Source organism: Chionomys nivalis, chromosome 12, assembly GCF_950005125.1.
Source record: "Chionomys nivalis chromosome 12, mChiNiv1.1, whole genome shotgun sequence".
Taxonomy (NCBI): Eukaryota; Metazoa; Chordata; class Mammalia; order Rodentia; family Cricetidae; genus Chionomys; species Chionomys nivalis.
This window is the reverse complement of record NC_080097.1, coordinates 60,573,693-60,594,726: the sequence shown is the minus strand read 5'-3', so window position 1 is coordinate 60,594,726 and position 21,034 is coordinate 60,573,693. Positions and strand designations below refer to the sequence as shown.

The 21,034-nt window shown below is 47.5% G+C and overlaps 1 protein-coding gene across 1 annotated transcript; it reads right to left on the bottom strand.

The window, feature by feature from the left end:
• Positions 1–8,095: 8,095 nt before the first annotated feature.
• Haus4 (HAUS augmin like complex subunit 4) lies at positions 8,096–18,639 on the bottom strand. The gene is made up of 9 exons (XM_057786863.1): positions 18,457–18,639; positions 16,976–17,050; positions 14,697–14,839; positions 14,477–14,608; positions 13,395–13,529; positions 10,254–10,350; positions 9,690–9,966; positions 8,650–8,718; positions 8,096–8,527 (listed from the first exon to the last, which is right to left on the bottom strand). The coding sequence occupies exons 2-9, from the start codon at positions 17,028–17,030 to the stop codon at positions 8,350–8,352; spliced, it is 1,086 nt and encodes a 361-aa protein (XP_057642846.1). The 5' UTR covers positions 17,031–17,050; positions 18,457–18,639; the 3' UTR covers positions 8,096–8,349.
• Between the last annotated feature and the right edge of the window lie 2,395 nt (positions 18,640–21,034).

Sequence of the window (21,034 nt, the reverse complement as noted above, 5' to 3'; positions counted from 1 at the left end):
GGGTCTTCTTGGTTCTCTTATTGACAGTTAGGCTTCACAAGAGGTCTCGTGACAACCATGATGCCAAAATGACAACCATTTCTCTAGGTAGCAATGAGGAAGAAGGTACAATGGGCTTTTTAAAAAGGAAGTAGTAAGAGGCTGGAGGGTGGAGGGTGGTAGAGTGGTTAGCAGCGCTTGTTCCTCTTGCAGAGGACCCAGGTTCTATACCCACACGCTGCTGTCTGTAGCTGTTTCCCAGGGTGGGGTTGGGGTGTCTGATGCCCTCTATCAGCCTCCTCCAGCACTGCATGCACATGGTGCACAGACACCTGCAGGCAAAATATCCATATGTATAAAATAAAAATAAATACATATAAACGAGAAATGAATTAATAAGCAAATTTTGGTTATTTTGTTTTTTAAGTCAGCCTCTTGCTATGTAGTCCTGGCTGGCCTGAAACTGACTATGTAGCACAGGCTGGCCTTTAACTCACAATGATCCTCCTGCTTCTGTCTCCCAAATGCTGGAACTACAGGTATGAACCTCTATATCCAGCCTACAAACATCTTTAAATGTTCTCAGTTTGTTGTTGGTGGTGGTGGTGGAGATGGTGGTGGTAGCAGAGGTGGTGGTGGTGGAGGTGGAGGTGGTGGTGGTGGTGGAGGTGGAGGTGGTGGAGGTGGATTGATTGTCTACTGATAGAGTGTGCAAGATGGGGATAGTGGCTCATGTCTGTAGTCCCAGGATTTAGTAGGTTGAGGCAGGAGGATTACTACAAGTTCAAGGCTACCTTAGACTACACAGAGAGACATTGTCTTGAGCAAAAACAAAAATAAAAAGTATATGGAACCTAATAAAGTTTCAAAGCCTTAGGCTTGTTATTTGCTTGCTAGGTTTATTTAGTTTGTCTTCTGTGTGTGAGTGTTTTGTCTCATTATGTATGTGCACTGTCCTCCGAAGGTCAGAAAAGGGCATCAGATCCTTGGGAACTGGAGTTACAGACAGTAAGCTGCCATGTGGGTGCTGGGAACTGAACCACGATCTTTTGCAAGAGTCACAAGTGCCCTTAACTGCTGAGCCATGTCTCCAGCCTCTTGAAGCCTTGCTTAATGGAAAGAGATCACAACCAAGGCTTGTTCTGGCCCCGGTGTAACCACAGCTACATTCCCAGTGACCCTAGCTTGGTATCCCTTTCAAACTTAGGGTCAAATGAAAACCAGAACCCTGTGTGTGATGATGAAATTTAGAACCTTGATTTGGCTAACCTGTAATACAAAAATGTACAGAGTTAGCTATGCACAAGTACGGCCTGCTTCCTTTTCCCCCTCCTTTATTTTTCTTGTGTATTAAATTTATTCTATGATAACTTTATACATGTGTACACTATACCTACATCATACTCAACCCTCATCTTCCCTCCTGGCGTAACTTCAAACTCACGATCCTCCTGCCTCAGCCTCCCAAACGCTAGGATTACAATTTGAGCCACCAGCCTGGCTATTGAAGTCCTTTCGGTCCTAGCTGCCTTACTCACCCCAGAGCTAGTCTGCGTGATTTCCAAGCAAACTCTGAGCTGCAGAGCCCTTAGAGTGGGAACTGTGCAGCCACACCCGTCCCAGAAATGCTCCTGATCCTTTGATAATAGCTTGAGATAACCTAGCAAGGTTGAGGTTCCTTTGGTCCTAATCCACTAAGAAAACGCCTCTCCTTCAGACTCAAACTGTGGCGATCTAGTTGGTCTTCCTGGTGCTAGGCCACACTTTTGCTGCTAAGGCCCCAAATAAATTGAATTTTGTGCAATTCTATATCTCTCACGCAATGTATAAGGAAACCTACTTGTTTCCTAAAAGCCCGCTGAGGTCCCTCAGGATTGATGATACAGTGTCTTCCTGGGTGAGAGGCAGTCCGGGTTAGTGGACCCCCCCCCACCCCCCAGAGATCCCGCTCACCGTTGAAGATAACCAGGCTGACCTCTAGGGGGCGATGTTTTCCTACCTTTGGTGACTGGAATCCTGCAGGTGGAAGCATCAAATTCAACCTTCCTTGAGAACACGTTATTTTACGTGTTTTCTTACCTGTGTGATCTTACTCCACTGTCTGGAGGTGATTTCCTTCCCTTGACAGGCAGGAGGCGAGTAAAGGGATCTCAGACCACCGGAGAGTGGAGGGGAAACAGCACATGCTTCCTGAGCACTGTGAGGAGACGGTGGCTATGAGACCTTAGCTGTCTGCTTGCCTGCCAGGTCCCTTTTCACTAGCCCGCGACAGCACCACAGGGCAAAGCGTGGAAGAGCTGAGAGGAAACAAAGCCGTGCTTCCTTCGGGAGCAGGCACGCCTTTTGTTCCTCTGATTTTCTGGAAGGATTTTGTTTTGTTTTTCCTACAAAACTGAATTCATGTCCGGCGCGGCTGCGTACACCCTTAATCCCGGTACTTGGGGGGCAGGAAGATCTCAGTGAGTCTACAGAGCGAATTCCAGGCCAGTTAGAGCTACATTGTGAGACCCTATCTCAAACACAGACACAATCCCCTCCCCGAATAACCATATTCATACGCTCAGTAATAATTTTTCCATAAAATAAATGAACACATTAATGCATAATACCTCCAAAGAGCAAAAGGCAGGGGCTAGGGAGACGGCTCAGGCACTAAGAGCACTTGCTGTACAACCATGTGAGTTCAAATTTGCAGCACCCAAATCAAAGAGCTGGAGAAATGACTCGGCGGCTAAAATCCTGGACAGCTTTTCCAAAGGACCGGAGTTCGGTTCCTAGCACCACATCCGGTTCCTCACTATCACCTATGACTCCAGTACCATGCCCTCTTTTAACCTCCGTGGGTACCAGGCACACAGTTTTATATAAGCATACGTGTAAACAAAACACTCATACCTACAAAATAAATATTTTTAAAAATGTATGTGTGTGAGTGTGAATAAGTGTATACCATGTGTATTTGTGTGAGTGTGAATAAGTATATACCATGTGTATTCGTGTGCTCATGGAGGCCAGAAGAGGACATCGGATCCCCTGCAGCTGGGCCGACAGGCAGCTGTGCCTTCTCAGCTTGAGTGCTGGGAGTCTGCCAGAGCAAGCACACTGAAGCATTTCTCGGGCACGCCCATTTTTCTTTTAAGTTTTCATCCTTATTATTTCAAATACCAAAATCTAGTTTGATTTAGGATACCATCTAATTAAATTGGAAAGCTTCATGCTGTCAGAATGGCAGGAAGAACTAGTGTGGGATTTGGAAACTGATTTCCAGATGCTACTAACTACCAAGAGAAATTGTGTTTGGGCTTTTTTTTTTTTTTAAGATTTACTTTTTAAAAAAAAAATTATATGTATGTGCTCTTGTGTGAGTGTCTGCAGATGCCCTAAGAGATCAGAAAAGAGTCTAGACTCTCTGCGAGTAAGAGTTAGGGAAACAAAAAAACAAAACAAAACAAAAAAGAGTTAGGGAAACACAGTCATCTGGAAGAGGGTGCCCATCTTCCAAGCCCCAACAAAGTGCTTCTCCCCCCTCTTTTTTTTTGAGACAAGGATGGAACTCACAACCATCCACCAGCTTCTGCCTCCAAAAGTTGGCATTAAAGGTGTTTACCACCATGGTAGGCTCAAGAAAATGATTTCCTACACTAGAGAAATCCAGCAGGGCATGGAGGTGCACACCTTTAGTCCTACAGGGAGGTAAAAGGTGGATATCTGGAGCTCGAAGCCAGCCTGGTCTACAAGGTGAGTTCCAGGTCAGTCAGAGGTGCATAGTGAGATTCTGTCTCAAAAACAAGAGCAGAAGTTAAGATTGCCAAAAGTCAAGATCAGCCTGACCACATGAGACTTACCTCAAAAAAACAGAAAAGAAGAAAAAAGAACTCAAGGAAGGGAGGGAGGGAGGAAGGGAGGAAGGGGGGGAGAGAAGAAAGAAAGGAAGGAAGGAAGGAAGAAAGAAAGAAAGAAAGAAAGAAAGAAAGAAAGAAAGAAAGAAAGAAAGAAAGAAATGCTAGAGAGATGGCTCAGGAATTAGGAACACTTGCTGCGCCAGGCAGTGGTGGCGCACACCTAGAAAGAAAGAAAGAAAGAAAGAAAGAAAGAAAGAAAGAAAGAAAGAAAGAAAGAAAGAAAGAAAGAAAGAAAGAAAGAAATGCTAGAGAGATGGCTCAGGAATTAGGAGCACTTGCTGCGCCAGGCAGTGGTGGCGCACACCTTTAATCCCAGCACTCAGGAGGCAGAGGCAGGTGTGTGACGGCATAAATGAATGCAGACAGATTATAAAAATATATACAGCTTTAATAAGGGAATAGACTTACAGGACCTCAGGTTCTCGCGGAGAACAGGAAAAGCAGAGAAAAAGGGCTGCTGGGATCACGCCCAGCAGATTTATCCGTAAACATTAGCCCGAGGCGAACACGCCCCCAATGGGTGGGGCTATATCCCTACAGCAGGTGGATCTCTGTGAGTTCGAGACCAGCCTGGTCTACAAGAGCTAGTTCCAGGATAGGCTCCAAGACTACAGAGAAACCCTGTCTCAACAAACAAACAAACAAACAAAAAAGCACTTGCTGCTCTTCCAGAGGACCCAGGTTCTGTTCCAGCACTCACAGGACAGCTCACATCAGGTCCAGGGGATCTGACGCCCTCTCCTGGCCTCCACACGCACTAGCCACAGATGTGGCACACAGATAGACGTGCATACCAGCAAACTAAAGACAAGCCTCTGCCCTCCTCCAAAGAACAACGCCCCCAAAAAAGCTGTTTGCAGCTTGCTTAGCATGCGCAAGACTCTTGAGTTCACTCCCTAGTAGAGAGGGGAGGGAGGAAGGAGAGAAGGAAAGTTAACCAACAACTCCACACCTATAATTCCAGCACATAGCAGAGGCAGGAGGATAAACTGAAGGTTGGCCTGGGCCACATAGCAATACTTTTTTTTTTTTTTTTTTTTTTTTTTTTTTTTGGTTTTATGAGACAGGGTTTCTCTGTGGTTTTGGAGCCTGTCCTGGAACTAGCTCTTGTAGACCAGGCTGGTCTCGAACTCACAGAGATCCACCTACCTCTGCCTCCCAAGTGCTGGGATTAAAGGCGTGCGCCACCACCGCCCGGCATAGCAATACTTTATTACATTAAGTAAATACATGAACAAATGGGAGGAGAGGAATTACATGCACACCACTCCAATTCTAGGAGCCTGAGGCAGGAGGACCATGAATTTGAGACCACTCTTGACCACATTACACTATTTTAAAAAAGAAAAAGAAGCCGGGCGGTGGTGGCGCACGCCTTTAATCCCAGCACTCGGGAGGCAGAGGCAGGCGGATCTCTGTGAGTTCGAGACCAGCCTGGTCTACAAGAGCTAGTTCCAGGACAGGTTCCAAAACCACAGAGAAACCCTGTCTCGAAAAACCAAAAAAAAAAAAAAAAAAAATCCATGAAACCTAATATCCAAGTGTAAGACATTAGATTGTACTGGATCTGAGATCAGGAAGAGAAGTTTGAGAAATTTGATGACCTGGATAATAGTCGTTATGGAATTATTAACTTTTCTGAATAATAATTTTATCATACAGAGGAACGCCCTAATTTTTAGTAGTTGCCTCCTGAAATCTGTAACTTCCTGTAAAATGGGTCAGGAAATATGCATTTATATCTGAATCTTTAAGAGAAGGGGGAAGAAATGAGGACTGGAGAGATGCTGCAGTGGCCAGAAACAACAGATGCTCTTCCAGAGGACCTGAGTTCAGTTCCCGGCAACCACGTGGTGGCTCACAGTTCCAGGGGATCCAACAGACTCATCTGGCCTCGCCTGCACCAGGCGTGTACACGATACACATACAAACATGTTACATGCAGGCAAAACACCCACGTACGTAACAAGAATAATTGTTTTTTGGTTGGTTTTTTTTTTTTTTTTTTTTTTTTTGGTTTTGTTTGTTTTGTTTTATTTTTTGAGATAGGGTTTCTTTGTATAGCGTTAGCTGTCTTGGCACTAGTTCTATGGACCAGACTGGCCTCGAACTTACAGAGCTCCTCCTGATTAAAAGCATGTGCCACCACCACCTGGCCAAGAATAGGTTTTTTGGTTGGTTTTTTTTTAATAATTAACTTTGCTGGGCGGTGGTGGCGCACGCCTTTAATCCCAGCACTTGGGAGGCAGAGGCAGGCGAATCTCTGTGCGTTCGAGACCAGCCTGGTCTACAAGAACTAGTTCCAGGACAGGCTCCAAAACCACAGAGAAACCCTGTCTCGAAAAAGCAAAAATAAATAAATAAATAAATAAATAAATAATTAACTTGCCGGGCGATGGTGGCGCACGCCTTTAATCCCAGCACTCGGGAGGCAGAGGCAGGCGGATCTCTGTGAGTTCGAGACCAGCCTGGTCTACAGAGCTAGTTCCAGGACAGGCTCCAAAGCCACAGAGAAACCCTGTCTTGAAAAACCAAAAAAAAAAAAAAAATAATTAACTTTATTTTATGTGCATTGGTGTGAAGGTGTCAGATCCCCTGGATCTAGAGTTACAGGCAGTTGTAAGCTGTCATGTGGGTGCTGGTAACTGAACCCAGGTCCTTTGGAAGAGCAGCCAGTGCTCTTAACCACTTCGCCATCTCTCCAGCCCCCAAGAATAAGTTTTAAACAAAAAGGGAAAGGGGAAAGAAAAGGGAGACAGAAGAAAGAGCAAATCGTTATCAATATCAAATGTAGATTTAAAATATATTGGTATTTATCCTATTTTTTTTCAATTTTTCTATAGATGAAACTTTAAATAGTTTTGAAGGGAATTGCTTCACGTAGATCAGCATTTACATACATAGTGACTGGCACCATTTACGGAAAGGTTTTTGGGTTTTTATGATTTATTATGTATACAGTGTTCTATCTGCATGTACACCTGCATGTCAGAAGGTATCAAATCTCATTATAGGTGGTTGTAAGCCACCATGTAGGTGCTGGGAATTGAACTCAGAACCTCTGGAAGTAATAGGCAGTGCTTTTAACCTCTGAGGTATCTCTCCAGCCCCTATAGAAAGTTTTAAAGTACAATACCTTAGTTCTACCAGGCCAATTCTGATGGTCATTGACCTCAGCAGAAGGCTCCAGTTGCTTGCTCTGGACCACAGTTGGGTAGCTTCTGAGTGAAGCCTTCTGCCCCTGCCCTGCTTCCCCCCTGACAGCAGCCAGACCCCCGCCTGGCCTCAGCTAGGACTGTAGAATTTTGTAGTCAAGTTTCTATCCCACTCTTTGCTTTTGCAAAGACCAAGACCTTGTGCCACAGGAGCATAAGTGGCTGGGTCTAAGGTGAGCCGGATGCCTGGCTGTTGTGGAACATTTGTTTAACTAGGCAAAGATGCGCTGCATTTGTTCCTTGATGTATTTAACTATGTAAAGATGTGTTGCATTTGCGTTAAATAAAATTAGCTTGGGCTCAGAGAGGCGGGGTTAGCAACTAGTTGACAGGAAGTAGCAGGAAGCAGTGTGTGCAAAGGAAGAGGCTTCTGGGGACACCAGCAGAGCGAGAAAGTTAGCCAGCTGCTGTTCTGTCTGAGCTCTCTTGAATTTGCACCGAAGCCTTTGAATCTCGAATTTTATTAGAGCAGTAGATTTTTAGTTAGAACTACCTTTAGCGGCAACAGAGCCATTGTCTGGGGGAAGAGAATCCCCCCCAGGCTACGGCTGCCTGACACTGGGGCAAAGGTAAAGCAGCACCTGGCTGCTTCACTGTGATTGTCCCACCAGCAGCCACAGTGACAAAATAGCTTCCAGTCTTCCTGAGCACCTAGCACTCCTCTGGGGAGCGCAGACGGGCCCAGGCATCCACTTCCTCTCTGCTGGGTGGAGCCTCTAGGTCATGAGGACAGGCTGGCACGTCCATAGCTACTGAGAAACCATGTCTTGGAAAAAAAAAAAGTCAAAGCCTACCCCTGTGACACACTTCCTCCAAAGCCACACCTCCTAACCCTTCTAATTCTATCAAAGAGTTCACTCTCTGGTGACTAAGCATTCACATATATCAGCCTATGGGGCCTTTCTTACTCAAACCACCACACACACACACACACACACACGTCAAGGTTCTTTTTCCATCTTTGCCAAGGAAAATGACTGATATCCTGAGATGCAACATTACTACTTTATTCAGGAAATAATATTACACAGGGCTGGTGCAAACAGATACGCATAAAATTATATAAATCTGATATCTACATTTCCCAGAAAAGAACCAGTCATTGTAGACAAGGAAACCAGGAGGGTGTCATAATGATTGCAGTGTTTTGGCAAGTGTCCCCATATTCCCTAATAGAGGTAGTCTGTTGAACAGGAAAAGAGGGTGGCCATGTAGAATCCATGCTTCCTGGCTCTGCCTACTCAACTCAGTGGTTAGGTCTTGCTAAACTCCTGGAGGGCCCAACGCTTGTTTTCGGTTGCCTGTTTGAGCTGAGTGTATTCCTTCACCAGGTTCTCAAAGTCTTCTCCAAGGACCTCATAGGTTTTCAGGACCAGTCTCGATTTCTCCATGTCCTGCTCTTGTAGGCGAATGGCTCCCTCCAAACGGTCCCTAAGAGCGCCAGCAGAGAAAGTTCAGTAGAAGTTGTGAGTCCTCAGAAACCAGACCCAAGCAAATCTGAGGAGGCTGGGGCCAGGCCACGAACAGCGGTGCCCAGCTGTTGGGACTCTTACCTAATCAGACGATGCACTTCCACCTTCTCAGCACTGTAAGTGTCAGACAAAACCTTCACCTCCTCCATCCTGACAGAGGGGAGAAAGGAATGTTATATGGAAGATCCCAAATTAAAGAGTTTAGGGGCCACAAGGTGGCTCAGGGGATAAAAAGTGCTTGGTGTGCTAGCCTACCGATCTGAGTTCAATCCCTGGAACCCACATAAAGGTGGAAGACGAGAACTGGATCCACAAAGTTGCCCTCTGACCTCTACATGACCCGTGGTGCATACACACATCCACCCCAACACACACACATAAACACACACTCTCTCTCTCTCTTTCTCTCTCTCTCACACACACACACTCACTAACACATGCCTTTTAAAATACAGTAAAGAGTGGCCAAGAAGCTGGGGGTTGGAAAGGTGGTTTAGTGGCTACGAGTATCTTTTGCAGAAGACCTTGGTTCAATTCCCTGCACCCACAAGGCAGCTCACAACTGTCTGTAACTCCAGTTCCAGGGAATCTGACACCCTCTTCTGACTTCTGTGGCCACCAGAGGTCATTCAAACAATCCTATTTGTCATAAATATAACAAAAGAAAAATAAATTGAAACAGAATTTTTAAAAAGGAACATCTAACTCTGTTGTGGTGGTGCACGCCTTTAACCCCAGCACTCAATAGGCAGAGGCAGGTTGATCTCTTGAGTTCAAACTCAGCCTGGCCTACGTAGTGAGTTGCAGTTAGCCAGGACTACATAGTGAGACACTATCAAAAAAAAAAAAAAAGTAGCTAGCCATCGTTATAGAAAGGAGGTACACAAAGCACTATGAGTCTGAGTCCCCAAGCAAGTAACCTCAGAGTACAGCACCTATTTCAGAAGGCCGTAAATAAACAATTCTAAGTGCTGAAAACTTTCGGGTAACACAAAGGCTAGTTATAGTGCCGTGTGGCACTTCCGGCGACCCACGGGTACTAGGCAGGGAGAGATGAGGAAGCAGGGTGGAGGAGTGGCGGATGAGACAGAATCCCTCTGACCAGAGGGCTCACAGCTCACCTCATTTTAAGGATCATAGCGCTGCACTTGACTTCGAGGTACTGGGCATTGATGCGGTCTAGCTCAGACTGCGTCTTCAGCCGGTGCTCCTGAAGAAGCCTCTGGAGCAAGGTGAGGCAGCGGAGGAGCGTCTGGGAGTAGGCAGCTCTCTTCTTCTCCAGCAGCACCAGCTGCTCCTTCTGCTGGCTCCTGGCCTCCAGGCACTGCTGCTTCTCTCCTACTAGGACCTCTGGCAGTTTCCACACCTTTGCCGCTTTCAGTGTCTCTCCATCAGTATCTGGGCAGAGACAGGAGGATAGCTACTGCCCTTGAGGGCATTCGTCAGCCTGGCAGTGGTGGCTCACGCCTTTAATCTCAGTACTCAGGAGGCAGAGGCAAGCGGATTTCTGTGAGTTTAAGGCCAGCCTGGTCTACGAAGTGAATGCCAGGACATCCAGGACAGCACAGAGAAACCCTTTCTTGAAAAACAAAAACAACAAAAAAGACCTGTTTCAAACCCACATGAAACAGAAACGCAGGCTATAAAGAGCCTGAAGGCCACACAACAGGGGAGGCGGCTCTCACCTGAACTGGGGTCGTGGTAGCACAGCAGAGTAAAGCACTTCCTCTTGAGCTGCTCCTCCACCTCCAGCCGGAGCCGATCTCTCATCCACACAAAGTCCTGAAGAGAGCACACAGACCTCTCCAGCAGGTGCAAGGGCACAGATGGTCTCACAACCAAAGAAATGGCAGCATTGGGGGATGGAGGCCAGAGACTACATAAGACCTTGTCTCAAAAACATAAATCCTAACACTAAGCAAACAAATCACACTATATCCACACAATGGAACCCTACCAGTGGTTGTTCTTTCATACTGGGGATGGAGCCCAGGACCCTGCGCATGCTCGGCGAGGACTCCACTGCTGAGCTACCTCCCCATCTCTGGGAATGACTCAAGCCTAGACAATGTTCAGAGTGCTACTGGAGGTATCTTTTTATTTATCTCTGCTGTTATTCTCTGGTTTGTTTGGGTTTTGTTTGTTTGCTTGTTTGTTTTTGATTCTTTGAGATAGGATCTCTCTACATAGCCCTGACTGTCCTGGAACTCACTGTGTAAGACCAGGCTGGACTCAAACTCACAGAGATCCACCTGCCTCTGTTTCCCGAGTGTGGGACTAATGGCTTGAGCCACCACATCTGGCTTTGTTGTTTGTTTTCTGGGATAGACACGTTACATAGACTTAAGCTGGCTTTGAACTCATAACCCTCTGCTTCAGTCTCAAGTACTAGGTTTTTTTTTTTTTTTTTGGTTTTTCGAGACAGGGTTTCTCTGTGGTTTTGGAGCCTGTCCTGGAACTAGCTCTGTAGACCAGGCTGGTCTCGAACTCACAGAGATCCGCCTGCCTCTGCCTCCCAAGTGCTGGGATTAAAGGCGTGCGCCACCACCGCCCGGCCTCAAGTACTAGGTTTATAAGCATGAGCCTCTACTCATTTTTGTTTCTGAGACAGGGTCTTACTGTATTGCATGTCTCTGGTTGGCCTGGAACTAGCTATATAGAACAGGTTGGACTCGAACTCAGACATCCACTTGCATCTGCCTCCTGAGTGTTAGGATTTCTTAAAGATTTACTGATATGTTTATGTCTGTGGGGGGGGGAATGTGCGTGTTTGAGTGTAGGTTCCCATGGAGTCCAGAAGTCGGTGTCGTTAGAACCCCTGGAGCTGGAGTTACAACCAGTTATGATCTGCCCCAGGTTGGTCCTTGGAACTGAACATCAGGTCCTCTCCAAGAGCAATATGTACTCACGCACTGAGCCCCTCCCCAGCCTCAGTCTCTACTCTTGAATGTCCTCTATTAATTTGGGTCCTTTTGCTTTAAAGGCAGCCTTGTGTAGCCCAGTCTGGCCTACAGAGTGATACCCTGTCTTGAAACACAAAGGGGATGGGGCCAGGAGGGGTAGAGCAGGCCTTTATTTGCAGCACTCACTTAGGAGGCAGAGGAGCTGGATCTCTGTGGGTTCAAGGTCAGCCTAATCCACATCCAGCCACAACTACACAGTTAAACCTTGTCTCCCAAAAATGTTTTCAAAAGTGGGGAAACTGAGCCGGGCGGTGGTGGCGCACGCCTTTAATCCCAGCACTTGGGAGGCAGAGGCAGGTGGATCTCTGTGAGTTCGAGACCAGCCTGGTCTACAAGAGCTAGTTCCAGGACAGGCTCCAAAACCACAGAGAAACCCTGTCTCGAAAAAAAAAAAAAAAAAAAAAGAGTGGGGAGACTGTAGAGGTGGCTCAGTGGTGAACACCGCCTGCCCTTCCAGAGGACCCAGGTTTGCTTCCCAGCTTGCAACAGCCGTAACTCCAGCTCCAAGGTATTGTGGGATAGTTGATCACACTGTGAACCCCGAGATCGCATCATTTAAATAAAATCAACCATAGGTCAAAAGGCGGAGCAAACAATCAGTTGACTGGAAGTAACCTCATAGAGAGTGAGGGCAAGTCAGGAGGTCTGGGAGAGAGAGACACAGGAAGCAGAGGGGAGGGACCATGAGAGGGGAAGGTCGGCAGGCTGCTTCCTCTGCCTCTTTGAGGTAGCAGGTTTTCATCCAGCAACTGATAGAGACTTAGTCAAAAAAACAACATTTGGCTCCCAACATGGAGGCAGCAGAGGCAGCAGCAGGACACAAGGCTCACCGGGGCCTCGGCCTCAGGAGCGAGGTGGCAGCAGGTTCAGGTCAGCCAGGGTGCTGTAGGGACCTCAGACATGTGGTGCTCAGACGTACATGCAGACAATGCATTCGTATCTATCTTAAAATAAGAGAGCGAGCAAGGAGAGTAGAATATCAGCACGGGTTGTTTATATGAACACTGCATTCCACTCTTCCAGTCTCTGGCTGAGGGGCAGAGAAAAAGACAATGGGGACTTTGTGTTGAGAAGTATCTCACGAGGATGCACACGCTGTGTGGCTGTGCTGACTCTGAGGCCTGGAACACCAAGACTGACAGAAACACTACCAGGGCTGGGCAAATGGGGACATCTGAAACTGTCTGTCCTGGTCTCAGATGTGGGCTCTGTGAAGGAACACCACCAGCTAAACCCAAGAGGGCAGTCATGAACCCAGCACCTCCATCATAACATAAACACTCTAGTTTCAAAGAAAAACAAAATTTCTAGATGTAGCATTTCGGATATTCCGTTCTTGGGTGTGACGTTTTTCTTGAGTCTGACCAGATATATATGTAGTTTTTAGAAAAATAGTGAAGCTTAATAAGAAAAGTTAGAGGCTGGAGAGATGGCTCAGCAGTTAAGAGCACTGGCTGCTCTTCCAAAGGACCTGGGTTCAAGTCCCGGCACCCACATGGTGACTCACTGTAATCCAGGTCCAGGGCATCGGATGCTCTCTGCTGACCTCTGTGTGCACTCCACATATATGCTGCGCAGATATACAATTAGGCAAAATACCCATAAACATAGAACAAGAATAGTAAAAGAAAAAAAGGAAAAGAAATGTTTAGCTGGGGCTGTAGCTCAGTTGGCAGAGCGAGGCCTTGGGTCTGACTCCCAGGACCTCATAACTCAAGCATGGCAGTGCAACCTGCAGCCCAGAACGTGGGAGGCATAACACCAGGGATCCAGAGCTCAAGGCCAATCTGAGGAAAGTACATGAGATCCTGTAGAAAGAGATGGAGAGACAGAGAGACAACAGATACGAGAACTGCTTCCAACCTGGGAGGGTGGCATGAGCTCCAGGAGGTCGGCCTTCTCGAACCCTAGCAGCGGGGGCATCTCGGTCTCCTGGCCGGGACCTGAAAGCTGTGCCAGCTCGGTTACAAGCAGCCGCTGTTCAAGGGTCTCATGAAACTGAGAATATAAAAAAAACAGACTATAAAACCGACAACCGGAGCCAGGCGGTGGTGGTGCACACCTTTAATCCCAGCACTCGGGGAGGCAGAGGCAGGAGGATCTCTGTGTTTTTTTTGTTTTTTTTTTTTGTTTGTTTTTCGAGACAGGGTTTCTCTGTGGCTTTGGAGCCTGTCCTGGAACTAGCTCTGTAGACCAGGCTGGTCTCGAACTCACAGAGATCCGCCTGCCTCTGCCTCCCAAGTGCTGGGATTAAAGGCATGCGCCACCATCGCCCAGCATCTCTGTGAGTTCTTTTACAAAATAAGTTCCAGGACAGCCAGAGCTACACAGAGAAACCCTGTCTCAAAAAAACAAAACAACAGAAAACAAACTTTTGATTTAGCTGGGCAGTGGTGGTACATGTTTTAATCCCAACACTAAGAAGGCAGGTCTATCTATGCAAGTTTGAGGCCAGCCTGGTCGACAGAGTGAATTCCAGGACAGTCAGGGCTACACAGAAACCCTGTCTCAAAACAAAAACAAAAACAAATCCCCCCCCGAAAAAAAAACACTTTTGACTTGGCCTTTAATTTCATACATAGGAGACAGAGGCAGACAGATCTCTATGAGGTTGAGGATAGCCTGGTCTACATGGCCAGTTCCAGGTCAGCCAGGGCTACAAAGGGTTACGTCCTGTCTCAAAAGAACAAAAGGAGCCTCTTCTCACACTTTCTCCAAGTCCTCAAGTGAGTCCGCACTTTAACTGAAGACTAGGGTTCCATCCCCCCACCCCCCACACACACACCCCGGGCGGGCCATTCTTTCTTTCCTCCTTTCCTCTCTTCCTACAGGGTCTCTGTGTTACCCAGACTGGCCTCACATTTCTGCACTGAGCTCTTTCCAGAGCCTCCCACGGCTGCGTTCTGATCACCGTAACCACCACCACCCCAGTTCTCTGGCCTCACCTTTTTGTCTTCCGATGTCAGATTTTTGTCCTGTGCCTTCACATAATAGTCCACGAGCAGTTCTTGGATGATTCTCTGTAAAATCTCGTACCTCAGCCACGCCATCTTACGCAGCCTAACTTCAGTCCATGCCTCAAAATGAAACAAAACCCCTGTCTGAGACTCTTCTCTCTCAAGGACTTTATCTTCCTCCTGCCATCCCTTCTCCTGGGGGCCTTACCTGAGCCTGCTCTTTCGCCAGCGTGAGGCTTAAACCACTTTCGTCCATGTGCTGCGAGAGACTCAGCAATAGCTTGCTGAAATTCGGGTTTTGGATCAGGTCCTCTTCAGTCAGGGCACAGGGAGGAAACTGCTTGACACATACTTAAAAAATGACAGACAAAGCAACATTGGGCATCACTTCTTTTTTTTTTTTTTAAATATTTATTTATTTATTATGTATACAATATTCTGACTGTGTATATGTCTGCAGGCCAGAAGAGGGCACCAGACCTCATTACAGATGGTTGTGAGCCACCATGTGGTTGCCAGGAATTGAACTCAGGACCTTTGGAAGAGCAGGCAATGCTCTTAACCACTGAGCCATCTCTCTAGCCCGGGCATCACTTCTGAAACAAACAAAATGACAACCCTGGCTCTGAGTAGGAAAATCCTCTAGATAGAATGCAATTTAAAGGGGAAAATGAAGCCAGGGGCAGTGACACACACCTGTAGTCCCTGCTATCAGGAGACTGGGGAGGAGCAGCCTTTAAAGCCAAGACACTGAAGTCTGCCTGACAACACAGGGAGACAATGTCAAAAACAAACAGCAGCCATTTAGATGGCTCAGCTGCTCAGGGCACTTGTCACCAAGCCTGGCCACCTGAGTCCAGCCCCAGAAACCACATGATGAAGGAGCGAACCCACTCCTGAAACATGTCTTCTGATCGCCCACTTCAGCCCTCACACAAACAAACAAACAAATAAAACAGCGAATATTTGGATGTGGTGGCACACACTTGGAATCTCAGCATCAGGGAGATCAAGGCAGGAGGAGGAGAACTAGGAGTTCGAGGCCAACTTGGGCTACATGACTTCCAGGGGAGCCTGTGTTATACTGCGAGACCCTGTCTCAAAATACAAATCACAAATAAACCAGAAATGATACTTAAAAGTATTTAAAGTATTTACTTTATATAAGGATATTGATCAAAGGAAAATGAGTATCTAATAAAGTAAGGTCGCCAGGGCTTGCACATGTTAACCACAGGCTCAACCACCAGCTACAGCCCCAGTTCCAACGTTAGAGTTTTAGTGAATGGAAATGCAAGGAGTAGAGGGTAGAGTGTGTGCTTGCTGAGGACTTGGTTTGCTTCCCAGGTCCAAGAGGAGGGAGCGGGGAGGAGAAGAGAGAGAGAGAGGGAGAGAGGGAGAGAGAGGGGGAGAGAGGGGGAGAGAGGGGGAGAGAGAGAGACCTTTTAGTATGAACCACCAGTAACCAAAACAGCTCATTAATATGAAGTTACTAGAATCCTTTTTTTTTTCCCAAGGTTTTCTATGTAGCCCCAGGCTGGCTTTAAATTTGTGATCCTCCTGCCTCACCCACCTAAATGCTGGGATTACAGGCATGCAACATCAAGCCAGGCCAGAATCATTAGAGTTCTTTTTTTTTTTTTTAAATTTATTTATTATGTATACAATATTCTGTTTACAGGCCAGAAGAGGGCACCAGACCTCATTACAGATGGTTGTGAGCCACCATGTGGTTGCTGGGATTCGAACTCAGGACCTTTGGAAGAACAGACAATGCTCTTAACCACTGAGCCATCTCTCCAGCCCTCATTAGAGTTCTTGAGGAAGAGAGGGAAAGAGACGTGACAAATTCCAACTGTGGAAGAGACCTCAGTTAGTCACATAAGCAAAGCTGACGAAAGGCGGAAGAAAGCTGCTGACCACTAGAACTCTAGCAGAGCTGAGTAACCCGCCTGGGCACAGCACAGACACGAGAGAGAAGCCACAAGGGGGCAGCGTCTTCCAGTTACCCCGTCTGCTCAAGGCCCCTTCTTTTCCACCGCTCTCCCAGGGCTTTTACCATTACCTACCAAACACCAAGATGTTTATTCTTTGGACTATTATATCCAAAGTCATTTTAGAGACTAAAAAAGCTTTTATTTTCATTATCAGACATAAAATTAGGTGTGGCAGGTGCACACTTACAATCTGCAAACTATGAGGTGTAGCCTGGGCTACAGGAGAAACATGAAAACACAAGCAGGGAAGAAGCCTTTAATGGACAGGCCAGCCACTGTTACCTTGGCAACAGACTACCAATACAGCATAGCGCGCAGCATCTATTGCAGAAGCAGATACTGAATCACCTGATTCTCAAATGAAGTCCTCCTAAATCTCCTGAATTTCACTTTCCTCGGAAATGGGGTGAGCCCTTTTCATCACAGAAGCAAAGACCTAGACAAGACCCCTGGAAAAGTCACCAAGCCTTTTGCGGAGAGCTACCCTTACCTTGCTGCAGTATTTCCACCCCTTCTCCAGGTGAGCAGAAATCTCCAGATGCCATCTGAATGTCTTGATATTATCCTGTATGGAACCAAATGGAAGAAACTGCCAGACGAGCAAACCCCTGGCTGCTCCAGGCGGCGCTGCCTCAGGCAGCCTCACAAGCCCAGCTGGTCTCAATCTCTGGGCCAGGGAGGCAAGCCTTGAACTTCTGATCCTCCTCAACTGCTTCTGCCACCCAAGTGCACCACCCCATCTTGCTCAGAGAAGGGCTGTATCGGACATCACGGATCCCAAACTCTTCAGCGTTTCATAGACAAAGTGCCAGAACACCTTACATTCCAAGAACAAAATGTCTCCCAAGCTGTCCAAAAGATGACTCATTCTAAAGAAACCCCGGCCGCCACCCAATCCACTAAGGTCTAATGGAAGGCAGCCCCTACCACTACGATTGTGCCTACAAACTGTGGTACTCATGTTCCAGGGAGACTGGGGAATGGGAGGGGGGCCCAAGTCTGCCTTTTCCCCAGTGACAGTTCAGTTGCAGGAGCATCTCTCTGATTTTCTAGTGCTTCTCTGACTGTGTTCCCTCATGGAAGAGCTGTTGGCCAGGGCAGGAGTGACAGACAGGTGAACAACAGCTTTTCCCATGACGCTAGGAAGTGTACCTAGGGAAACGACACCATTGTGGACTGTAGACGGCACAGTAGTAGGTAAGGGGACACAGCTATGGGTGTTTTGCCAGAACCTAGGGTAACTCGAAAAAGAGCGTCATCACCAGAGGGCAGTGAGAAAATGAACAGGAACACAAACACTGCCCACACATTCATTCCCGGGTTTTTTTGTGGGTTTTTGTTTTTTGTTTTTTGTTTTTTTTTTTTCTCCACCCTCTCCTCCAAACGCTGACTCTGAAGCTTATTAGAGCTTAATGTTTCAGGCCCACAGAATATTGGTTTATTCGCTCCTTTTATAGAGTCACATGAAAGCAAGTAGCCGTTTGTTTTGTAACGCGGACGCTAGGCCTTAGTTTGTGGCTCTGTCACCTGATGTTTCTCTGTGAGTCTAAGGGAAACACTTTTCAGGTGCCAACCCTCTTCCGCCTGCAAAACCGCGATAACGATTAAACATTAAGAATAAATAACAATCGACTTGTCAACAAAAGCTATTTAGTTAAGTTCAGTTTTACCAATTCAGTTTATTGTTGAGCTACTCCTGCAAATAAAGTTTTGCCGGCCAGTTTCAACCGGCCCGGGGTCCTCAGCGGAGCCGCCCCGCTTTCAGTGGCCATAAGACGTGACCTCAGGCTGCACCCCACCCTGAGCAGGCACCCGGGGTCCCACGCCCGGGGGTGCCCAGATGCCTGCCCTCCAGCCGTCCTGCACGCAGCACTGGACGCAGATCGATTTCCCAGGTGTTCTCACAAGAGGTGACCCTTACAAGGCCCGAGATAATCAAGATGCAGAACGCGCTCGCCGGCGCCGACCTACCGTCTGGGCCGCCAAGGAGTCCTAAGGGCGAGCGCGGCGTGGCTGCGAGCTCGCGGACGTCTAGGGCAAACCTGCACACCCCGCCGACGGGGCGCCGAGGCCGGGGGCTGCCCGGGGTGGCAGCCGGGGGCTGCTGGGAGTGGACGCTCCCGCCAGCGGGGACCGGACGGGTCTGAAATTGGCCGGGCGGTGGGGCGGGGCGGGGCTGCGCTGGGCGGGAACGGAGACCCCGCCCCGGGAGCGCGCCCCGGGAGCGCGCGCTCGACTCAACCGCCGGGGAGTCGGAGGTTTGCCCGTTTAATGGAAGGGAGGGCTAAGGATGGGTACAGTTAGAGGGAGCGGCCCAGCCCGGAAGCTCAGGCCTGCTTCTGGGGTCCTCGAACAAATCGCACCTTTACCGGCTTCCTCTCGAATGTGTTGTCGTTTTAGATTTATTTAGTTTGGTTTTTCAAGACAGGGTTTCCTCTGTGTAGCCCTGGCCGACTCTCTTTATAGACCAAGCTGGCTGGAACCTAAGAGATCCGCCTGCCTCTACCTCCCTAGTGTCGAAATGAAAGTCTCACGCTACCGCATCCCGGCAGGTTTATGAATTTATGTGTGGGTGCGCGCATGCGCCACAAATGTGCAGTGTCCACGGGGACCAGAAGATGGAGTCAGAGCTCTTTGAGCCGATGTTACAGGCGCTTGTGAGCTGCCTGATGCCGGTCCTGGGACTTGAACTCAGACCCTCTGCAAAAGCGGTCAGTGCTCTTTAACCACTGAGCCATCTCCTGGCTATTGAATTTCTTTTTTTCTTTTGTTTGTTGGTTGGTTGGTTGACTGGTGGTTGGTTGGTTTTTCGAGACAGGGTTTCTCTGTAGCTTTGGATCCTGCCCAGAAACTAGTTCTTGTAGATCAGGCTGGCCTCGAACTCACAAAGATCCGCCTGTCTCTGCCTCCAATCTGAATGGAGGTTTTATATGAAGTAAACTGCTTCAAAGTTATTAGGTCTCTTCCTAAAGCTTTATTTATTTTGCTGTTATTTGTGTGTGTAGGTGTTTTGCCTCTGTGTATGTATACCACTTGTATGCTTGATGTTCTGGGATCCCCTGGAAATGGTTAGAGGCACGCTGTAGATGCTGAGAATCAAACCCAGGTTTTCTAGAAGAGCAATGGTTGAGCTAGCCCAATTATTAGCTCTCTTGCATGAGAGAACAAATTGATGGGGTGGGGCAAAGTGTTCCAGGAGATGGAACTTCTTCCTTCAGAACAAGCTAGGGCTGATCAGAGTGGCGCCCACCTTAAGCCCAGCACTTGGGAAACAGAGGCAGGTGAATCTCTCAGTCTGAGGACACCTGGTCTACATAGAAAGTTCCATCCAGGACTCCATTGAGAGATCCTGTTTAGAAAAGAAAAGAAACAAATAGAGACTTCCACTCGTGTACACAGAGAGGAATGAACCGGTGCGGAAAGATTTTTATGCCCTTGCTCAGAGCACCCATGTTTTGTGTTTAATGCTGGAGTGCTGTCATTTTCCAAGGCTTTTAAAAATTGTTCATGCTTCCTCAGTTCTGCAATGCAGCCTCATTAAATACCAGGCCCACACACACACATGCTCAGAACAAAACAACAAGCAGGCTTTGGAGATTTTCAAATGGCCAGGGATCTACTGAAATTTCATCTTCAAGTTGTTCTTAAATGCTGGACTACAAGGTTTTGGCGAAAGGGCTCTAAGGCATACAAGGCCCTGAGAGGTGAAGGTACAGAAGGCTGCCCTCCAGAAGGGTGGAGAAGATAGTGGTGGAGGCCTGGCATTGGACAGACCTCCACAGGCAATTATCCCTTTCCTCTTTGTCCCTTTCAAGCCAGGAGACCTGGGGCTACAGTCTCCTTCCTGTCAAAAGGGGGCAATAACATCTTTCTAGTTACTCCAATCTCTTAGCATTGATGTAATGATCAAATGAGATAATGACTCAGAAAGTGCCTGGGAAAGACTATGAAAGTGAGGTGTTTTATTAAGTGCTTTGGGAGACACAAAGATAAATGTGACCTAATTCCTACCCTGAGGAAAGTCACTGTCTATGGAGAAGATACACATGCGAAGGAAATAATCCAAGGCAGGAAATAGGTGTCGAAAGGGCAGTTTAGATTATAAATACCAGAGAAACTTCAAGAGGGGACAGACAGTTTTCTGCAGAAAGAGATAGGAAAGGCTGCGAAAGCAATCTTATGTTCAGTGCACCTGAAAGGAGAGAAAAAAATTGACAACATTTAGGACAAATGAAAGAGTCCAGCAAATTGAGGCAGAGACAAAGGCTATGGAAGTGCCAGGAACTAGGCCATCTGAAACTGTGTGCGGAAGGGTTCCTAGATGAGCTCTCTTTGAGACGAGTCAGCCCCCTAGGCTCTAGAAGGCTGGGAAGATTAGAGCGGCATCCTAGCAGACAGGAACTCAACAAAGGTGATACAGACTTGAATCCCAGCACTTGAGAAGTAGAGACGAGTGATCCTCTGTAAGTTCAAGGCCAGCGTGGTCTACAGACTGAGTTCCAGGATAGTAAAGGCTACATAGAGAGACCCCGCCTCAACAAAACAAACA